Genomic DNA, 23351 nt, shown 5'->3' with positions numbered 1-23351 from the left:
TAGTGGACAGAGTCTGTATGAACTAGTTTGCAAGAATGACAACACCAGCAGTAAAACATTTCTGTATATATTTAGAACACAGAACAAATACATTTAAATACAGCAGCAGATTCAGTGCAACATCAATCTGTAATAAATAAGCATTCTTTCATCTTAAATATTACTGGCAATAAATAAATAATCACACAAATAAATATTTTTGAGTTGTGAGGATAAATAACACAAAAGTTGGAATATCAGAGCCAAGTTTAAAATACACCTGAAACACCAGCCTCACACGGCCAGAGCGACGAGCAATCTTTACGAATAGTCAAGAACAGTCCTGGATTTACAGTAGGTGTCACATAATCCTTACTTAATGTAATTTCATGATAAAACAAAGAACATTTATTTCACAAAAAATTCCCTTACCAATACATTCTCACGTGAAAAAAGTGATATGGCTTGTAACATGTTTACATGTGACACTGTCTTGTAAAGCAGGTAGATGCTGAGTAAACTCACATGGAAGTAAGAGAAGCAGATTAATCTCTTAGATGGTTCATGTTCCCTCAATTTACACCATGGTATGAATATATATCAGTACTTCAGAGGAACACATGTGTCACTTGTTTATGGACTTAAAATAGAATCTGTATTCACTCAATTTATGTCTGTTTTCATTTATTACAAACAAGTGGAAAAAAGTGCATCAGCCCAAATAGTTCTATATTAAAATTCCTTAAACTTCAATAATGAAAAGAATGTTTTAATTGAATATAAATATTCAAGCAGTGGCTTGAGAAACATATGATCATGCAATTCAAATTTACTTCTAAAAAAAAAATCTAAGATTTGAGTGCAATATTTATTTTGAGGACAGGATCCGAACACATGTGTCAGACTTCATTCACGCAAGACTGACTTCATTTCATTAAATACGGTGATGTTGTTGAAAAGGAGCGGCTATAGATCCTGGTGGAGTTCACTGTGAGAGAGAGGTTGGTACTGCTCCTCCATGCCTGGATTAGCTTGGTGCCTTTGAGCGACGACTCTCTGGTAGCGGGCCTGCTGCTGGTGATTGGGGTCCACGTTCACCCAGCTATTGGCCACCCACTTCACCCCTCGCCGGACTGGACAATCACCATGCAGGGAATATTCATCCAACTCACCCATCCAACCTGAGAAATGCAGGAGATACATAATCAGTCAAAAGTGCGTCACAAGTCACAATTAGCTTTTAGCAATAATGCTAGATATTTTATTTTATGCCACAAAACTACTATTAACTCAAAAGCCAACATTCTAGTTTTAAGAATTATATAAATAAATAAATAAAAGAACAAAAATTGTAGTCAGTCACAATTCCTTTTTTAAAATCAGAATTCTTTGGAAAACATTATGGAATCATAAGGAAAACACTCCCCCATTAGTACTCTGTTGCACCACCTCTGGCTTTTATAACAGCTTGAATTCTCTGAGGCATGGACGAAATGGCTGTGAGTCAGCAACATTTAGATGTCTCAGTGTATCAATGTCACGTGTTGCTGCTTTTTTAGGTAGTGAAGGGCAAATGAGTCATCCAAGGCTGAATAAAATTTGGCCCGCTTTCATCCCATCATTTTTATATTTTCATTCCAAGAACTTATGAGTGCTTAGTCACAGAAGATACAGAAAAAGGATACCTAACAGAGTGAGTCAGAAGCAGTAATAAGTCAAATATTCTATTGTAATGTATGGATAATTTGGCATTTTAATGGGGGGTGGCATATTTTGGGATCATGGCTAGTTACTGGAGAACTGTGTGGGTGACGCAGCTAAAGCTCTCAGTTCTTACCTCTCCCATCAGAGAGATGGTTGTACCAGAGGAGAGCAGTCCCAGTAGAAGGTTTCACTCTCAGGTTTCCTCTGCCACATGTCTCTTTAGTGTCGGTCAGATCAAATCCATCCTGGACCAGTGCCTAGAATAAAAAATACCCAACGGTTTGTTGAGAATTTCTTTGGAAGACTGTTCAATTAGGTTTTATATTCCTTATCATGGTTCTGCACCCTCCATTCATTATTATTTGTGTCATGAATACCTGTTATCATGTCAATGTCACAAATACACAATAGAGGCTTTGCTGGTTTATTGCTCTGTTGTAAAAGCACAATCACCTGTTCTTCATAGGTGCGGTTATCAGCCACAGGAAATGTGGTCTCACCACCTTCTTCCACAGAGCTGAGGTAGAATAACAAGGTAAGATACCTGGAATAAAATAAAAACAGACAAAAGAGACAATCAGATAATTGTGAAAAAACAACTACCCTACAGGAATATGATATTCAATCAATGACAATGATAATGACAATAATTCAAAATATGTCCATAAAATTCTTACAGGATCGCTCTTGTTCACAGGATGTTAATTTCTCACTTCTAATGATGTCACTGGAATCAACGTTTAATGTTATGCAAGCAAATCAAAAACTAAGCTAGTATATAATTAAGATTTTTTTCTTTCTTTGAGCAGAAATCATCTAAAAAGAATCCTCATAGCTTACCTGCAAGAGACCTCTGCAAGAGACGACGTGTTTCCTGCCAGTCGGGTGTGTGCGCAGGTGGTCTTTGAATGAGGAGGGCTGCTGTCGTGATGGGCGTTACTGAAGTCGCCGTGTTCGTAGCGAATCACCTGCAGCGGCTCACTCAGCTCAACCAATGCTGAAGGCAGACGTGTCAGGGTGGTTACTCTGAAAAAAAAAAAAAAAAGAGTGCAAGAAACTTCAATCGTTGGCAATATCCTGAGCACATGACTACCACTTCAAGAGCATAACAAAGTGTGTACAAGTGTAGTGACCTGTTCCTGAGTGTGTGCAGGACATGGTGGGATCCTGGACCTTGGTAAAGCCATGTATGTTTGCTTCTTTGTTTGAACTGACTCCGGGGCTTCCCGCTTTGCTCCTGGGATGGATGTTGGGAATCATCATAGACATGCCTGAAGTCCTCCAAGGTTAGTATCCCTGCAGAAACACACATGGACTTAAGCCAATTTTTAAAAAAAAAGTTGTCTTAGAGCTGAGATGTTCTCTAATTAAAATTCAAACTCTTATCTACAGCTAAGCTACAGAAAGGTATGTTCACCATAGATGGAAATCTATGAAGGGCAGTCTGTGAAATCATTAACAAAGTCAGAATCAGCAAAGAATCAGGAAAGTCCCAGTCTCCTTTCTCCTCCATTCCTTTCCTCCTTTACCACCAACCCCCCTACAATCAGCTCTCCTAGACACCTTACCCAAGCTGCAACAATAATTCTCTGGTGCCAAAGAAGTGTTTGGTGAGGGGGGAGTTCAGAGGGTGGGTTTGTGGTAACTGAGTGGAGGGAGAAGAAGAAAGAAAAAGAAGAGGCTGAAGAACAATCAGCTTTAAATGCGAAAGTATAAGGAATATCCAGTCAGAATGTCTTTGGCTCAGAAATTGCTGATGCTGAAGAATAATAATAAGATGAATAATCCATAATTACAATCAATAGTTTCAGTTCATGAGTCATTGAGCTCTGAAAAACCAACTAAAACAGAAAATTAAAGAAATTATGAATTATGACTGATTGGGAATGTATCTGAGGTGGAAACACTGAGCTAGATAGAAAATCACAAGATCAGAGGTCAAGGAGGTTCCCTCACAGACTCACAGTACAATTATGGATACATACAACTACTAATACTCTACTAATGCTGTACCCTGGTTGCAGACTTGTCTTAAACTTTTTGTATTAATGTTTAAACACAGCAGTGAAGTGAAACAAGTTTCTAAAAACAGTTGTGTGGAGACATACTGTAGGCAAGGCTATAACCAAATGTTGATTCATATTCCATCAGCAATTCCTAGTTTTGACAGTTAGGGTTAACATATATATAATATTTATATCTGAGGAGGCGTGCATAATGATTGAACAGCAACCCTCGAGGCAGGAACAAGGAGCTGTGGGTGCAGGCAGAAGAGGGAAGTTTAACGTTATCCATTTACATATACTGCCCACACTGTAACGACAGAAAGTAGGCTGAGTAACTAACTCGGTTCACTTTTAGATTAACTGATCCTGTATCCTATATGGAATCAATCAGAACAATCCCAAATGTGAAAACACACACCACATGGGAACTAACCTGCTGGACAGACTTCCAAACTAGCGAGTATCTGCTGTATACTGCGTGGGCTCAACCAAGTTCCATCTCGAGAGCGCGAGTGGCTCACAATCTGGTGGAGAGACCAGAATGTTTTCCTTGTTAAAAAGGAAAAAAAACAGCATAAATTCTCAAAGTCAATCTGTTTGGTTTTTTTTCCCTCAAAATGTGAAACATTTTTCTGCATGAGTTTTTTTTCTCCCACTCTGCATGCGTTTGGATACAACATATCTTCACCTCTTGCTTCTGAAGCAGCCCATCCTGGTTCAGGTCCAACAGACTGAACACCTCCTCTGTGCTAAGAAAAAGTAATGACCGGTTTGACTCCTCTTGCCCCTGGCTGGATGCTGCCGACTGGCTCTCCATCAGGCCTTTGAGCTGAGCCAGCTGAACCACCACACGGCACTCCTCCTCTGATAGGAAACCTGGGATCTCTGACAGGAAAAGGGAAGACAACGTCTTAAACATCAGTAAATACATCCTAGATTCTATTAGTGACACCTCTTTTATATATTAACCCAAATGATCTGTTTGATTAGTCAATTTATACAGGAAAGGTACAGTTATCTCTACACTTAGTGAAAATACATGAGATGACACAGCTGGGCTTCTATCAAACAGTAGCACAAGGATGGAGGATATATAATCTATCAAAGAAAGCTTAGAGTAAATATTATATAGCTTAGAGATTATGGGCAAATTACAAACATTTAAGTATGGTCAACATTCTGGATTTGTTCAAGGATGACCTGCAGTGCATAATGATTCACACACATACATGAGAATTGACAACTGGATGAAAAAAAACAAACAAAAAATTTTAAAACTGCAGATTCACTTCAGAAACCATTACTGGTGCTGATGCTATTAAAATGACGACTAAAGCCCTCGCTCACCGCCTCTGCTGATAAACATGTCAGACTGATCTGGAGTACCCAACTGAGATGACGAGGGGATTAAAAGATCTCTATCTGTGGTGATTGCTTGATCTGTCGGACTAAACAGATCACTTGAGATTATCTGACGAAAACATTTCATTAGAGAGCAATTCGAGGACGGTTAGATCAGTGTATGTAAAACTGAATGATAAGGATGTCTGGGATATAAAGCACAAATCCCAGAAACTTTGGGGCGGCAGTAGCCCAGTCCACTAAGTCTTTGACTGGGGACTGGAAGTTGCTGAATCAAGAACCAGGTGGGCCAAAAATATTTGGATTGTTAACTGGTAGGAGGTGCTAGTTCACCTCCTGAGCACGGCTTAGGTGCCCTTGAGCAAGGCACCATCCCCCTACAAGCTGCCCCCCATGCGAGAGCCGCCCACCAACCTACCTCCCATTATTAGCAGGCCTACAGGCCCCATTTGTGTGTCCAGGCCTGTACCATACACACACACACACACACACACACACACACACACACACACACATAAATATACACGTGTGCAATAAAGGATTTATTTAAACTTCTCAGCAATGTCCCATTTGCTGAGAAGATGGGACAGCCAACACATGCTCTCACACACTCGTATAAACGGAAATGTCTTAACACAGCAACAGTACATACCTCGGTGCTTATTAATTATACCTGTATGGGTGTTTAACATTCCAGTAACAACACACAGACTGTGTACTGTATATAATGTCTAAGCGCTATTCCCCTCTGTCATTCCCCAACGGGCCACTTGAGGTTAGCATGTCCCACGGGCAGGTTTTAATGAGAGTCGAGACTATACATCTGTCAAGAGTGTGGAAACATTACATGCTTGTGAATGGAAGTTGTGCTAATAATAATTAGTACAAAGCAGTAAAGAAGTCATTGAAACAGTAGACGTGTTTTATCACTTCCATCTCTACCTTGACGGTCCACCTGGATTAACGAGAGCCTCGGTTCTACCCTCAAAAAGTCTTTATTTAATCCACTGGACAGATTAATTGTTCTCATCCAGAAAACAAACAGATGGACAAATTAAACCCGTTTCTCCTGTTCTTCTCTTGCTCTCAATCCATCCATGTCATTTCTCCTCTTCATTAAAGCCTTTCCAGCAGGTTGGTTGCCCATGCAGCAAAGACCTTGTTTGTCCCTGAGTCTTTTACACTCTACCCACTTGGTTAATTCCTATTGTTCCTTCAAGCCTCATTAATCTGAACACTGATATGAATGAAAGGGCACTGAGTTTTCCTCTTCTCTCTCCACCTCCACCCCCAGAGGAAGTGACCTGGTTGTCTGAACAGGAATCAGGCCACGGCTACGCAGCAGGATGACAAAAATAAATACAGTTAAGAATTCCTATAACAAAGCAACAGGTGATGCCATCAAATGTTTTATTTTCTTTGACTGGTCTGGTCTGTTCCTTTAGTCAAAGTGTAAGGATGGAAGTAGCAGGAGGCTAAATGAACCCAAATGTCCAATCATGCACTATATTAAATGTTGAGCTCTAGGCAGCACTCCTAAAAGCAAGTGAATTCACATCTATTAACACTTGTGTGTCGATACCCTTCTGACTACTGTTCTCGACACCTCCCCCTTACCCCTTCCTATGCAAACGAAACCCCCACCCACTATAAAACACCTATTCTGCCCTGCTCTCCCTCACTATTAAACAAGGATCTCCATTCACTCCAGAGACACAGGATTTCTGTTCTTTTCCAAATCTGTGTTCCAGGATGACTGGGCTCCAACCTCAAATGATCTCAACTAAACTGTCCTCGTCAGCCTCTCTACTGCTCCTCCTTCTGCTCGCAGGGCCCACCAGCACTTTAGCACTCGGTCCGGGTAAGGCGAGGGTAGGGCTGGAGGGACATGTGAGGACTGGGAGTAAGGTTAGATCTGGAGTGAACGACAAAGGTGGTGTAAAGGCAACTACTGATGGCAACACTGACACCGGATTTAGAGAGACTCGCATTTCTAGTCCAGAAGACGATGAACGAAGGGACCCGGATGCTGGATTCAAATCCATACTTTCTATAGGTGAAAGTGGAGTGTGGGAGCCCCACAGTTCCTCTCGATGTGTCCCTATTCCATCAAACATGGCCTTGTGCCAAAAGATTGGATACAACACCATGAGGATACCCAACCTGCTGGGGCACGAGTCTCCAGCTGAGGCGGTGCAACAGAGTGCCAGCTGGTTACCACTACTTGCAAGACAGTGCCACCCGGACGCCAGGATCTTCCTCTGCTCTCTCTTTGCACCTCTCTGCCTGGAAAGGTCAGTTGTTCTGAAAATTTCTATTATCATAAATGCAAATTGCCGACATTTCCAAAATGCAATGTCACTTTTTGAAAGAAGTCAGATCTTTTTAAAAGTAAAACATCTACTTCCATGTTTTTTGTTGAGAAATCCTTCAAGAGTATAGCAGCATTGTGGAAGCAAAATCTCAGTCTTACACAACCTGTGACTAGCTTCTGATATATGATTAAAACAATCAAGATTTTTACTAGTGCCAAACTGAAATAGGATGATATAATTGTTAAATGTTAACATCTTTGGAAAGCCATATAAACTACTAATTTCACACAGAAATCAAGGTAACAAAACCTCTCGTCACACCTAGCAAGTAGGGCCCTTCAGTTTCAGAAAAAACAAAGAAGCAACTTAAAGTTATCTAATCCATCCTTGCTCCCATCATTATACTATTGATTCACATTCTTTTCTACTCACTTCACTCATCCCTCAGGATTATATCACCCTGTAAGACTTTATGTGAATCTGTGCGAGAAAGCTGTGCACCTATCATGAGCTGTTACGGCTACCCCTGGCCAGAAATTCTGCACTGCGACCAGTATCCAGCGGACCATCTCATGTGCATCTCCTCCATCACCAACAGCACTTTCATCGCAGGGGGGCGTAGAGGTATGACATTGAATTCATACACAGGTATGTTTGAGTCCATTAGGATACACTGAATGGTTTGACTATTTCAGTGCCTCAGGCAAGCTGCAGAGACTGTGAGCTGGAGGCATCTTCCTCTTCAAAAGATATGCTGGAGACCTTTTGCAGGAGTGATTTTGGTGAGCATAAATATTTTTAGATATTTTCTCTTCTGTCTGGTCCTATTATTGCTTATACTGTATATCTCCTAGGTCTCTCATGTCAATCCTGCTTCGTGTTTATTTGCTTTATTCACAGTCGTGAAACTTCGTCTTACACGGCTCAAGTACAGCCAGCTAAGCCTCGCTCAGTTTTCGCTGGCTGCTAAACTAAAGGTTCTGAAACACGGACCCTTGTTAGGTGGGCAGATCCGCTCCCGCATTGAACTGTGGCTGGAGAGGGATGCCACTTGTGTAAGAAACATGACACGACAACACGCACAAGGTGGAACCTTTCTAGTGACAGGCAAGGTGCAAGGGGAGCACCTGGTGGTCAATAAGGCTTATATCTGGCAGAGACGAGACAAGAACTTGATAGCAGCAGCACGCAAATGGAAAAATCACAGATGCAGGAGCTAGGATTCCATACATACAAAAGGATGTATACATAACATGTATGATCTTCTTTATGACTGTAAATCCTATATGGGATAGACATGATAATGTGATTTCCACAAAGGTGTTCATTCAGAATAAACACTGTCTCTCAGACAGTGGGGGAGGAGATATATGCTGTAAATATCCCTTATCTATGGTTGTATGGCTCTGCGAAAACTAAATGATGTGTCCTAAACCTTAATCAACATTTATGCACGAGCAGTAAATCATACAGTGACTACAATGACTTACCAAATAGCAGAGGTTTCAGACTGATTGTTTTCATCTCATGAGTCCTGTCTGGGATGAGGGACACCTGCTGAACATAACCCACCTGTAAATGTAAATGAGACTCTATTAATCCACTCATAACAAGCAGGATGAATTCACAAAAGCTGCTATAGATGTGTTGTATGATAAGTTTATGTTCATGTTGTAATGTTTCCAGCTGGGCTTCTGCAAATAAACACACAAGTGAAGCAGAAAAGGGAAATTCAATTGTTTAATTCCAAGAGATGATGAACTATTGAATGGGAAAGGAGGCAAGAAATAACTAGTTAAAGCAGGAGTGTCAAATTTATCTTTACTTTTTACCAAGGGCCACATTAGTATAATAGCTGTCCTCAAAGGGCCAGATGTAACTAATAAATGCAACAAATGTAAGTCAATGCAATTTACAATGAATGTAACTACTCCTTAATGTTAAATGAGTATGAATTTATTACTTATTCAAGTTACAAACATTACAGTTGCACAGAAAATATATTGTTTTCTTGTTGCTCTGTTATAACATAAATTCTTCTGTCAGGTAATGAAACCCACATAAGTCCATCAATCAATGATCAACTATCTAAGTAAATAAAGAAAAATAACATCAAAGTAAGAACATTAACTTAGTTAAAAACCTTTTTGTCAATGTTAAAATGAGTTTATTTACTGCATTGTGGGAAATGTAGTTTTTGGTCAAAGCACACTTTCGACCTTCTATGCTCTCGCGGGCCACATAAAATGATGTCAGATGACAGACAAGCGTCACTTGTAAGTGAATTATTAAAACACTTTGCATATTTTATTTAATCCATCAAGGGATTAAAATAGCGTAAATGCTCCATCATCCTGTAAGTATGTCAGCTGTCTTACCCGTATCCCTTCAATGCGAGGAAGACTGACACTGGGACTGTAGTCCTCCACATGCAGCTCATTTGAACTTGGGGCAGGATGGTGCAAAGAGGTTCCACTGTCGCCGACCGGTGAGGAGGAGGCCCCGTCTCCACTGACAAGATCCCCAGACCCGTTGTTGTAGTGCACGTAAAGAAGTAAACCGATGACATTTAGGATGTACACATGGAAGAATACCATGACCACAACGAAATAAGCCCGAGAACAGATGCTACTTCTCTGGACGTGCAGTCGAGTGGGGCGATAACGGGGATTGTAGGACGACAATAACGGTTTGTCGCCTTCGTCACATTCTTCTTGCCCTGAGAAATCTTCCTGAATGTCTTCCATTTTGGCACTAACCGAATAAATCGCTGCGAAAAATTCGGATTTCTATTTATCAGTTACGTCACCCCTTAGGTCTGTCACCGTACGTCTGGCTGCTAGCTCCAGCTGGGTGATTGACGTTAGCAAACCTAGCTAGCAACTAGCTTAAGGGAACCGCAAAAAAGACAACCGTGTCGTCTCTGCTGTTTCCCCCCAGCGAACCGGGACAGTTCGGAGCGAAAAAGCCGGTACGCTGATGGTCTTTTTCTACAATAAGTAATTGTGTCATTATTATCTACAGTCCCTTAATCCAGTGTTAGCTAGCTGCTTCATTCGCTACCGTGACAACCTTCTTCTTCTTCGTGTGTTTTAAAGCAGGTTGCAACTAGTCTTGAAACTCATGACCGCCACCTGGTGTTTACTCCTAAAACAAATATGTATTGTATACATATTTTTCTTGGAAATCGAAATTATTTTGGTTACCTTGGTTTCATACAATTAATGTAATTAACTTACACTCCAAACCAATAAAGTTATATATTTCATTGGCTTCTTGATTCCTTTATCAATATGCGTTACGCGTGAGAAAACTTTTGTCCGTGAAAAATTCCTTGCATCACTGGTTTCTCTCTATAACCACATCCACAGAATTATTATGAATGTTTATTTAAGACTAACGACGTTATGTTTTCATCTGGGCTTGGCAAACATTTGGACCGCAACATGTTTGAGGGGGGGAGAGAGAGAGAGAGAGAGAGAGAGAGAGAGAGAGAGAGAGATATTTTGCACTCTTTTGCATAAGCAAATAGTAATTAATAAACCAAAAGTGGGGAGTTGATACGTGAGACACGACGCCTAATCGTCACAACAAGGGAAATTAGACAGAGATAGGTAAACGTGAAATGAAAAGAGACAGAGGTGAATACAAGAATTGAAGGGGAAGTAATCATGAAAAGTTTTTTTTTTAATTTCTCATTAAATAAAAATACATAAAGGTGTCCTCGTCCTTTAACAGAAGACAGACACAAGTGCAAAACCCATACTCCATATAGGTATTTGGCTCTGTTCGTGAAAACTGAGACAAATTTGGTATAAAGTTTGTCGTATATCTTCAATAAGACAAGATAAGATAACCTTTCTTTGTCCCACAGTGAGGAAATTTGTGCAATTGCGGCACTGTATCCAAAATATTAATTCTACTTTTATTGACCAACTGATTGTGCAAACAACAATAACAACAATAAACCTCCAGTTATTACACATTATTTCTTCAGCTTATTCAGACAACCAAAACAGTCCCAGAATTTGTTCCAGTATCCATGAAAATGTGCTGTTCTGTTCTTGATGCTTGAATCTGAAACAGCTGGACTTCACTTTGAGGGTTTAAAATGGTCCTACTGATATTAAAACTACCAGGTTGCAAACACGGTAATTGTCGTAAAGCTCACTATTGAGTCAAAGCACCATGGAGGGTGGTTCGCCTGCCGGAGTTACATGCACCACACGGTGGTGATGAAGACCAGCAGGCAGATTTTTCAACAGATGTCTTTGCTGTGTTATTTGTGAAATCTGAAATTTTTTGGTTTGTTTGAGGAGCATGCAATCCCCGAGAATTAAAATGAACATAGATGTAGATTTATTTAATATAATTTTAGTTTATAATTATTATTATAAGTATTTAATGAAGATAATGTTACAACAGCTGTAACAACAAAAAAAACAATTTTCGCTTGGGGATTAATAAAGGATTCTGATTCTGATTATTGCATGAATATAATGATTATTACTATTGTTATATCAATCGGTGACAACAACAACAACAACAACAACGTTCGTAATAAAAACTGAAGTACAGCTATGGAGTCGATCAATGAAGGTGAATTAGGTTAATTCATTTGATCTCCTCGTTTTCCAGAGGATTGGAGGTGGGGTGGAGGTTTGGAGAAACACGTTTCTCTCTCTCTCTCTTTCTCTCTCACACACACACACACACACACACACACACACACACACACACACACACACACACACACACACACACACACACACACACACACACACACACACACACACAGACACACACACACACACACACACACACACACACACACACACACACACACACACACACACACACACACACACACACACACACACACACACACACACACACACACACCCCTTGCGGTGTTTTCCGGCAGCACGCCATTGCTTCCACTGGGGATCCACACAGCAGCAGCAGCGATATGGCTTCTTATCATTCCGGGACGGGACGGCGTTTAAAGCGAATGTAAATACAAATAACGCATTGTTCCAGATCAACAATGTCTCCGGTCAGGGGATAACACATGGCAGCACTCCGTGCGGCTCACAGATAATATCTACCTGATGGTCAAAGGAAAAACTGCTGAGTTTTACAGGAAAGTAGTTGCAGGAACTTGTCGCAGTGGATTCATCCCAACGTGCTGCCTGGATTACCACACAAGTGGAACAATAGTCTGCCGCAGCTGAAACACTAGCAGGTCAGTGGCAGCGCTTTGCGTTCTGTTCGTGTTTACGTTCGGTCTCTCAACTCCACGTTCCCGATCCCGTAGTGAAAACATTCGGACAAACAATCAACCGTAAAACCACTGCTGTCCAATCACCTGACATTGCAGGTGGACATATTTTTCCCCCCGGCTCGTTAAAACAAAGGTATTTGGCAATTCTGATAAGATTGCGTCGTGCGTGCGTGTGCGTAAATACGCATACTTATTTTCTGAATAATACTGAAAATCGGAGTCATAATAGGGAGAAATGACACCACTGCAGTTAAAAGCGATAGCCTAGCTAAGTAGCGATAAAGGACACCATCGAATGACTGATTTAAGTCCCAACACAATGCACACGACGCGTTGGAATAGTCTCGGGGTCCTGATGTACAAGTCCGCAATCATATCGTCCGGATACCACCAGAGATGATCCCGATCCGCTTTCCGTGGGCTCATTAGCCGGTTGGATGGCTCAGTAACTTTTCCTTCCCCTGTATGACTCTCCCCCCTCCCGGACACTTCCGTCAGGAAAACACGAGGAGAGAGAAACTGACCGAAAAAAGCAAAAGGCCTGGAAGGTAGAGGTGTCCCTGCCATCCAGGCCCGACGTAACCCGTCGCATATTTTTCTGACTCCAACGTAAATGTATCGCTTGGAGTCCACTGATGGTGCGTCCTGCCCGGATTCAAGTCGAGCGACACGGGAAATTGTTCCGGACCGGCGCTTAAATGACAGTTCATCCCCGCGGTGTGTTGTCGATTACCGCACGGATGTGGTTTATAAATACATATACAGTATATATATATGTGTGTGTGTGTGTGTGTGTGTGTGTGTGTGTGTGTGTAAATTTACAGACACTAAACATGTTGAACTGTTATTATAGATAGCAAAAGCTTTTAAGGTTTATTTTCTTCGCAGCGTCTTGGGAGAATCAGCGCTGAATTATTTACGTCCATCTCAGTGCGGGACGTCCAGATTTAAACCCGGACGCATCGGTCAGTGCGTTTTCCGTAACATCCAATAATCCACAATAACACTGTCTCATCACGACCGAGTATCCCTTAATATCGTCTATTCCAAATCTGTAGCTACATAGTTTTATTACTACTTCACATCTATAATTCCAAACATGTAATTACACTGTTTTATTGGGGTTTTTTTGCTTTGTTTGGACTTCATGCATTGGATTATATTGTTACACTATATAATTTACTGTAACAAAATATTGTGTGTGTGTCTTTGTCCTGTGCTGCATAAATCACTCAATTCTGTTCTGTGTTTGTAATAAGTCTTTTAACACAGGATCTTGCCTCGGTGAGGTAAAAATTCTCATTTACATGAATTTCCAGCCAACATTGTATAATCATACTAGACACTGGTACCAGCTGACCGGTTATTCACTGTTGTCAAATACTATTATTCATTTATCATGGTGATCTTTGATTACACTGTTATTGCTAACCGTATTCCATAATTCCATTTCCTCATCTAGCACCAGAGGTTTAGAATATGTCAGAGAATAACCTCAGGGGAGTTTTTGGGCTTCTAAGAAGACTTTTTACAAAAAATATTAACTGCTCATTGCGTGTTTTTGTGTGGCTGTATTTAAGATTCTGTAGTTGAGCAGATTTTTTGCATGACTCGTGAGTCCTGAGGCCACTGCGACAGGCAGTGTTTGGAATGCCAGTGTGTGCCCATTCCACTCTGCCACTTTGTATGTGAGTTCATGCATGCATATGATTCATGTGCCACTGAAATACAGAATAACGCTTGTTTGTCCTCGATGGAAAGGAAAGAAAGAGGAAGCCAAATCAGGTTTTTTGTCCCAGAATATGTTGATACCTTGTAGTTGATCGGATAGAAGAATATTTTCTAAATGTGTTTGTCAAAATCGAAGCTATGCTTTGTTTTAAAAACTCAGGTCCTCAGATACATGGCCTCCTTTTGTGTCGGGAAGATTGACAAAGGGATCCCAGAGCGAGGCTGGCAAGGATCACATGCTGCAGCGCTGTGATGCCCCAAGCTCAGGAGGACTGGAAGTTTCTAAAGCTGACATGAGCGCATGTGCAAAAGCGTCTATTTCCATCCTAGAAGTGTGATAGGGAGATGCACATTATGAATTTTCAGCATTTGTCCTCGGCCTATCTAATTTCTTCCTTTTCCACAGAGATAGAAACTGCAGTTCCAGCCTGGGCCTGTAACCTAGCAACCCAAATTGTGTGTTTCTTGAAAAAATGTTCCTCCTTCTTCCTCAAGGGCGTGTCACTTTACCTCACCTTCTATCTGCCACATCCACACAACCACCCACACGTGGACCTACATCTGCACATGGAATGCTTGCAGGCTGTTAATAGACATGCTCAAATAAAATAATCCCAAGGTGGCGAAAGATTTATTCCCTACTCCTTTGTGTCATTTGGCATATTATCACATTCTTCTCCGTGTTTGGTTAATTGTGCACCTCGAGTTAGTTAACTATATGTATTAAACACATCTAAAACAGTAGAAATAGTAGGGTTTCAGAAGTTGCCTCCACCATCTGCAGCGTGTCCCTCTGTTTAGTGGGAATGATGTGTCAGAGCCGCTCATGGTTTGCAGAATGCCTGGTGGCTTGGCCATGCTTGAGCCTGGAGAACCATGCCTCATCTAGATTCACTGTTGTGCCACGTCTATCTGCAGCAGTCATGCAGCACATATTTATTACACTTAATTTTTCATAAGCTCTTTAAAGCCTGAATTGTCTTTGATGACATATATAGTATTTTCAGCACTATAAGGCGCACTTTCAATGAATAGCCTATTGTAAAACCTTTTTTCATATATAAGGCGCATCTGATTGTAAGATGTATCTGATTATAAGGTGCACCTTCAATGAATGACCTATTTTAAAACTGTTTTCATATATAAGACGCACTGGATTGTAAGGTTTTTGGAAAATACTGTAATAATCTTACCAATTATTACAGTGTTTTCTTCTATTTAAAATGAGAAGTGTCTATTTAGAAATAGAAACTTCTATTCCAGTTTCTATTTCAAAACTGGAATAGAAACTAGTGAAGTCACATTAATGATGTTGTAATGAAGAGATGTTTGTTGTCAGAATATAAACTACAGCTGTCAATGGAAACATAATAATACCTCGACATCTTTCTTTATGTTAGCTGCACGGTAATGACTTTACCTTTGCATTGCTGTTTATGCCAACTTGGAAGAGATATGAGGAAGACTAAAACTACACTCGATTATGGTTGTATATGAGTGAGCTGGCGTGCTTGGATAGAAACTGAACTGAAGTGTGAATGAAGGATAATGCTGACTTGTGTGTGATAAGTAACATATCATTACAATAATATAAGTAATTTCTTCCTGGAACTCTGAAGATGGCATTTCTGATGAGGCATGAGGGCAACTTGCTCTCCTTTTTGTAGTGAAGTCTGGGAAACATGCAAATGAATGTTGGAAGGAGATGAACTCCATGCTGCTAATCCATGGGTGATAGATGTTATAAAACGGATGGGAGTTGCTCCCTTCTCATTCTGTCTATCTCTTTTCATTTTGTTGTGGAGAAACGCCTTCTGGCTAGCTTGCAAACTGCTTCCAACTGGGCTCATGTAAATTGGCTTAGGGAATGTTGTTAGCAATAGATACTCGCCTAAGCGCATCCTCCAGTGAAAAAAAAGCCAGTCTTCCCGAGTGAGGATCACTGGGTTTGAATTCCCTCGGAGCACCGGCTCTCTCTAATAGGCCTGAAAGACTGAAGGCCTGAAAGGATGAATGGCTTTTGTTGAAGCCTCCAAGGTTTGACACAAAGAGAATAGAAGTGGGTGCTGTGTGTGTGTGTGTGTGTGTGTGTGTGTGTGTGTTTGCAATTTTGTATGTCAGCCATCAAGTCCTCATGGGTAAAATAGAAGTAGCAGTAAGTGGACGGGGAACAGACACACTCTGCCATGGCTGCTTCCACCTCCAGGCCTGTAAAGCAGAGTAAAGAGGAAAGTGACTTCAACGCACCAGCAAAGACGCACGTTTTCTACAGACACACAAAAAAAAGACTCTAAAGGTCTGCCGAGGAGATGTCTAAACTGTATATAACTTTGAAAGCTGAATGGCGTTTATAGTGATATACACTCAGATTAACAAAGCACATCGGCAACATAAGTTCAGAGTTAATATGAAGAGCTTATGTTTTTTGCTGAACCACTTTTGGTATTTGAAACCAGGTTCTACGGTGGTGCAGTTGGCAGCGCTGTTGCCTCACAGCAAGAAGGTCACGGGTTTGGGACTCTTCCACAAAAGTGGAAGAGTCTGTCCGGAAATTGAATGTATGCTTTTCATTTAGACACACTTACTTTAGTTTGCCTGCTTTGTCGATTTAGATGTGGATTTTAGTGTACGGAGTAAAAACTACTTGTTTTTGCATTGGAAATTTATCTGGTGTTTGAATATCATGACATCATAAACACCAAGCCAGTGAAATTTCAGCCGATCACAGCTCAGGTCAGCAACCTTAAGCCTCTGTGAACTTTAGATACATACGTAACAGCGACAGCACTTGTCATGTGACCATCGGGAGCCCACAGAACTATGGGAAACGTGCTTATAGGCCACACTCAGTCGTTTAAGTGTACAATAAAGAGTAATTGGGCATTGTGCGTCTCGCCGTTCATGATTGTAAAGACTGCTGTCGCCCGATGATGATGCTGGGGATGGTGATGGTGAGGGGATGCAGATGGTTCCTGATGATAATGATGATGTTGATTGTGATCCCCTTCTCCTTCAGGCCCGTGGGCCCCCGGTGGTGCGGTTGAGAAGATGGACAGGATGAAGATAATCAAGCGGAGGCTGTCCATGTCTCTACGCAGCGCTCGGCCCGTCGACGAGTCCCTGTCCGAACTGGCCGAACAGATGGCCTTGGATGAGCCGTCCACTGCCAGGGACAATGGTGAGAAACACACACACACACACACACACACACACACACACACACACACACACACACACACACACACACACACACACACACACACACACACACACACACACACACACACACACACACACACACACACACACACACACTCACATGCCACCACTTGTTTCAAACACTGCCGCACACAGGAGAAGTTCAAATCTTTCACGACAGCCACCAGCATATGTAGTTTACCACGCGTTCATCTAATCTTAGATCATAACAGAAGAAGCTATTATAATACTGGCAGGGCAGTTTGTTGTGAATAATTGCGTCACCTCCATAACCTCCTGGATATCAAAAACACATTAGTTTCATTCCAATATCCGTTTGGGCTGTTTGAGCAGACCACATTATTTAGGAGCCATTACTCTCGTGCTCCAGCAGCTCCGAACCATAAGACTTCATTTGGGGCTTTTTTCCACCACATGAAAAACTATTTAAAGATATATTTCAAATGATGGATGGAGAGAATCAAATTAGATGTTATCACGGCTCCTTGCAAGGAGATGCAGAAAGGTTAGAAAAAGATTTAGCAGCAGATGTTGCGCCTCTTGTATCTTCTCTATTTACACTCAGTTATACTTGGGATTAAGTAGAAGTATTTGTTCTCTTACACATACCTATTACAAGCTGTACTCATTTATATGTCTGCATGCTCTAATGAAAGCTTAAAGATACGTAGACATAAAATCAAAACAAGTTTCACCTGAGCTTTATCTTCAGCATCTTCACCCAATCATCATCACTTCATCTTTTGGTTTACTCCACTTGTCCATCATCAGGACTGACAGGACTAGTATGCTCGAAACAAAGCTTTGTTACTATGGTCTTTTTATATGACTCTCGTCATAGGCACAAAAAGCAATGTCATTCTTGGGAATTTCTGGGTGCCATCTGCTGGGCGTCTTTTAGGATTGCAGATCCCCCCATTGGAAAAAACCTGAGCCCTCACCTGACAAAAACATGTGTGATTGGTATTTGTGAGTGTTCACGTTCTGTCCTGGGTTGAGATGGAAATCAGATCGGAACATAGGGTGTTGAAGGTTGCCACCAGGTGCGTTTGTCTCAGAGGAAAGGAAAGAAAAGACGTAGGAAACAAAAACACAAGATTAAAATGTTCGATAAAGCTGTTCTGTGTTCCCATACTCACCTGATATTTTCCACTTCCTGCCATCTTTGTCTTATTCTTTGTATTTGTACACCCCAACCTTTAGTCTAGTAAAAGCTTCAGCTTTGTCAGTTCATTTCCAAAGAGCTCAAGCGGCGAGAAACACAGACTCAGGATTAATATGGAGGAAGTGAAGTCGAGGACAAGCAGAGGACATTAAACTTTAACTGCAGCTCTGCCTCTTGTACTCACCAAATGCTCCTTCCTTCTCTCTTGTTCTATCAGCCCCAGACTCCTTCATCTTTATAAATCTTAATCAGACTGTGCTCATGGGTAGTTAAAAAAAAGTAGTATTCACATTTTTCAAAGTGCTCATTGGAAGCAAAATGGAATGTAGTGATGACTTCAGACCCATTGTTTCACTGCACCCTTTTAGGGGAGACTGTGTGTTTGTGCTTGTGTGTGGGGGGGTATTAAGCAGGATTTAAAGTGCAACGTCTATGAAATTATGAATTATTTGAAATATAGATGAGAAGAGAAAGAGAGAGGATGATACATGTATACTCCATACATTGCAAGAGCTTAAGTCTTGTTATTATGCTATTATTGATGTTATTATTCCAGTCCTGTGTCACACATGCGGGTGTGCATGTTTCTCTTTTTTTTTTGTCCTTCATAATCCGTCTTCATCATTCCTCATACTCTCTTCATGGCTATTTCTGCTCCTGTGTTTCCTCTTCTAACATGAGCTCAGCAGTTAAGTCACCCTTTTATCTGTAACTACTGCATAATGTACTGCTCCTACATGTTCAGCTGTCTCTCTGTCTGGTTTCTGTGTGACCTTGTACCATCAATTTTTCTTTCTCTTTCTCCTGTTTCCTCCTGCAATTTCTGCCTTCTATGTTGCTGCTTCTGCTCCCTGTCCTCTCTTTTATTTATTTGAACTGCTTTCCTGGTTTTTAACTCCCTTCTTCAACTTTCACTGAGCTTTCTCCTCCTTCTCTCGCACTCTCTTCTTTCCTCCCTTTGTCCCCCCCACCCCTCCTCGTATCTCGCCGTCCATCTGACACGCTGTGTCTCAGAGCCCATGGTGGTGTGCGCCGTGCACCCTCCTGCCTCACACAGTGCCCCCTCCTTCCTTCGTCAATATGCCGGTCATCTGGGCCGCACTGCCCTGCGCAGGGAGCTGGGCGGGGGGCTGGAAAGAGACAGAGCCTATCTCAGCCTGCACAGGACTGGATCTCTGGGTACAAACACACACCTGCATATTCACACAGCGCTGCATGCATGCACATGTAAATACACACCAAAAAAAAACATTAAGCTTGATATGATAAGTCAGTTTGAGTCATTTAAAATCAAACAAGTGGTGGAAAATCATGCACAGAACTGTGTCTTCGTACAGCTTCTCCTCACTGTTCCACATTAAAGAGCTGAATATTTATTTGACAGCTATAATTACAAGTTACTTTTGGGTATCTTGTGTAGACTGTGCACACACATTGAGCATTGCTCATGAAGTCTTGTTACAAATGACTCTTTTTTACAGATGAAATCATTCAATGGTGTAAAGCCCTAAAGTACTTTATGTATAAATTAGTTTTATTTCAGCCATCTAAAATAAAGTTGACAAATTGTATCAATAAGAACAGTGAGATTTCGGGATACAGTATATTTGTTTCCTAAGGTCTATTTTCCCTCTGGTTTGTTTGTTCTGGTGCTGACGTCAAATTGTGAACCTTGGGTTTATTTGCAGTGGATCATTTTTCACATTTTTTAAGTTATTGCACTTGCATCACAGATCCGAGTACTTCCTCCACTGTTGAAGCAAACACACTCCCACACATTACACTTACATCAACAACTCACCACATTGCTTCCTGCGTCATTCATGGTCCAGTTTTTCCTGCTTTTCTATTCTTCCGGCTGTCATTAAACAGCACAATGTTATCAGTAGCTGTTTGTCTGTCTGTCTGTTTGCTTTGAATATAATATTCAGTTGTGTATAATTATATAAATATATATATGAGTGTTTCATTAGGAAAAAAATCCATACATAAGGTGGGAGTGGGGTAAACCCACTGAGTGAAAAATGTATTTACTATGAATCTGAAAGGCTAAAACTGGAATGACCTTAATCCAACCTATACAAACATGCAAATGTACATGCATATCACACGTACTCGCATGATCACTTTCTTCTGTCTGCCTCTGCATTATGTAATGTAATGTGTGCTTCTCTATCTGTTATAAGCTCATTTCCAACTGATGAAGAATGTATCCCATTAGGAGCAGGGGATGGAGTGACAAAGGGAGTTCCTGTGAAAGAAGGGGCTGAAGACTTGAATGTTGGAGCTAGGGAATGAAATGGAGCTTCTAAAATGAGGAGATATTGATTTGGGTGGGACTGAGTGTTTCAGAGGGAGAATTGAACATTGTAGATGGAAGGAAGAAGTGACATATTGAGGGGACCACAGGACTCATATATATATGTGGTCCATCCATGGAGTCCCTGGTTGAGTAAGCCGCACATAAACTACAACAACAGCCTAGTTGACGAGATAACCAGTTTTATATCAGGGTCTAAGGAATAAGAATATGACTGGAATGACATGGGGTTCCTGAAAAGAAAAGAGAATGGTAGCATTGGGCAGGTTAGCTCATGAATGAAACCATTCAGATCTTCATTGTACTGCAGAAATTAAAATTGTGATTTTTGGACTTGGATAACTTCGTAGGTCTGTTGAAACCGCTGTGACTCAGGAGGTAGAGTGGTCATCCATTGATTGGTAGGTCAGTGGGCTACATGTTCGTCTGGTGCGTGATTGAATAAATTGTTCTCACTCCTGATATGCAGGTGGTTGAACATGGTAGCCTCTGTGTGTGAACAGAGAAGTCCAGGCTGGTGTTTAAAGTGCTTTGAGTGGTCTGTTAGAGCAGAAGAGGTGCTATTAAGCACTGTCCATTTATCATTTTAGTAGCAGTATTACAGTAATGTTCTTTATAATCATTAGATGCAGGATACATGTGCTGCATCATCAAAAACAGTTCATGTATGCAATTTAACAAAAAAAAAACTTACAAGAATACAGAATCAGGTTAGTACTATAAACTGACAGCACAGTACTTGCATTTCCGACATGCTGTGTAATTGAGGATAGTGAAGAGAATATGCGGAACTAGCAGTGATGGAAATATGTGACCATACCAGTCTAAAACCAACAGGCTGATGTCCTGGCAGTGTGTCCTCAGTCTGGGTAAGGATTTCTTTTAGCCCAGAGAAAAGGACGGAATCTAGAAAAGATGCTGTTCTGTTATTCAAATCATGATAAGGTTTAGCTTTAAAAAGTGAACGTGTATGTAGCGTGTGCACGCGTGTCTCCGACTGGTTGGTGTTGCTGACTCATTGCCTGTTACTCAGCAGTCAGGGCACGTCGTGCCCTTTTAATGGAGCAACATGATGATGCAATCTCCCTTTCCTGCTGCTGCTGCTCTCTCTCTCTCTCTACCTCACATTATCCATCCATTGGAGCATTCAAATAATGCACTTTTCAGCTGTGTAAGTGGGCCTGACTACACTGTTATACGTCTATGTGTGTGTGTGTGGGGGGAGTTAGTCCGTAGCAGGAGCCAGGTAAATTTGACAAGTTTATGATTCATCTTGTGCTAACTCATCCGACACCCACTCCCACCGCAACGTACTTACAGTCAGGAGTTGAGCACTACATTTCTCTTTTTTTTTCTTCATTTTATTGGTACCTCATCCCTCTGTGAAGATCTGTCGTTACACTTCATAGGATTAGCCGGCCCTGCTGTCTCTGTCCCTGAGAGACAGGGCTCTGCTGAGAGTTTCCAGTTCTCCTCTAAAATCCATTGCAGGCTGCTATTTCTGACACCGTCACAGATGTCTCCCTCTTGTTCTTTCCCCCCCCCACTGCCTATACATGTGTCTTTTCCTCTCCACATATATTAGAACACCTATATTTAACCTCCAGATTAAACCAAAAGATAAACGACAGAAAGCTTGCCAGACCACCCTCTATATCTGAGCATCAAGAGAGAAAGGGAGCGCTTTAATGTAATGCATTAACACTGCATTTAACGCCGCAGCCCGTGCCCTCCTTCCTCTACACTCTCGCCTGTCCCATTTGCTCACAGCAAGCCCCCGTCCTTCACTCCTGGAGTGAATTTATTAAGAACAATGCAGTGGAGGCCTTTTATGTAGATAGTCTTGGAAGCTTTTTGTCTTTCTTTGCTGTTACTTTATCTCACGCTAAAGCGGTGATGTTGCTGAAGAATGCTGGTGATAAAGGCGGGTGGGGTGTCTGGGGACCAGGACGCACATTTGCCGGCAGCTTACAGGAGATACTCTGGTCCCAGTAAATGAATAATAAGATTCCTTAGATGCAGATAACAGGTTTAGAGGTAATTAGTGCAGTCTTAATTCTGTTTCCCTTGAGCCATGCGAGTGTGCCTCTCTATACGTGTGCCTTCCTCAGTCGTGTATTCACTTTGATATGTACTATTTCCCATGCTCTAGACTCCAGCAGATTAAAAAAAAGATAAAAGCATTATACTGTATTTCAATTTGTTGCTCACATTTAGTGGAAAAAACACCACAACAAATCCACAACAATAACGGTGTTTAAACGAA

The 23351-nt window shown here is 41.3% G+C and overlaps 3 protein-coding genes across 4 annotated transcripts in view; 2 read left to right on the top strand and 1 right to left on the bottom strand.

Annotated features, from left to right (window-relative positions):
- Positions 1 to 83: 83 nt before the first annotated feature.
- Positions 84 to 10571, bottom strand: LOC137606685 (transmembrane prolyl 4-hydroxylase-like). The gene is made up of 9 exons (XM_068332066.1): positions 9745 to 10571; positions 8857 to 8938; positions 4378 to 4574; positions 4123 to 4213; positions 2817 to 2979; positions 2524 to 2709; positions 2137 to 2227; positions 1817 to 1940; positions 84 to 1160 (listed from the first exon to the last, which is right to left on the bottom strand). The coding sequence occupies exons 1-9, from the start codon at positions 10111 to 10113 to the stop codon at positions 946 to 948; spliced, it is 1518 nt and encodes a 505-aa protein (XP_068188167.1). The 5' UTR covers positions 10114 to 10571; the 3' UTR covers positions 84 to 945.
- On the top strand, positions 6753 to 8847 carry LOC137606693 (secreted frizzled-related protein 5). The gene is made up of 4 exons (XM_068332077.1): positions 6753 to 7345; positions 7815 to 7990; positions 8062 to 8148; positions 8267 to 8847. The coding sequence occupies exons 1-4, from the start codon at positions 6804 to 6806 to the stop codon at positions 8584 to 8586; spliced, it is 1125 nt and encodes a 374-aa protein (XP_068188178.1). The 5' UTR covers positions 6753 to 6803; the 3' UTR covers positions 8587 to 8847.
- Positions 10572 to 12313: 1742 nt separating the features above from the next.
- The window catches only part of LOC137604901 (cyclin-dependent kinase 17-like), a 35604-nt gene continuing 24566 nt past the window's right edge, over positions 12314 to 23351 (top strand). For both annotated transcript variants that reach the window (XM_068329177.1, XM_068329147.1), the window contains exons 1-2: positions 12314 to 12611; positions 17398 to 17559. In XM_068329177.1, the coding sequence (XP_068185278.1) occupies positions 17430 to 17559 (130 nt within the window). In that variant the 5' untranslated portion in view covers positions 12314 to 12611; positions 17398 to 17429. The remainder of the gene's footprint in view (positions 12612 to 17397; positions 17560 to 23351) is intronic.

This window comes from Antennarius striatus, chromosome 2 (assembly GCF_040054535.1).
Source record: "Antennarius striatus isolate MH-2024 chromosome 2, ASM4005453v1, whole genome shotgun sequence".
Lineage (NCBI taxonomy): Eukaryota > Metazoa > Chordata > Actinopteri > Lophiiformes > Antennariidae > Antennarius > Antennarius striatus.
Note: the sequence above shows the minus strand (reverse complement) of the source record. Positions and strands in the feature narration are given on the sequence as shown.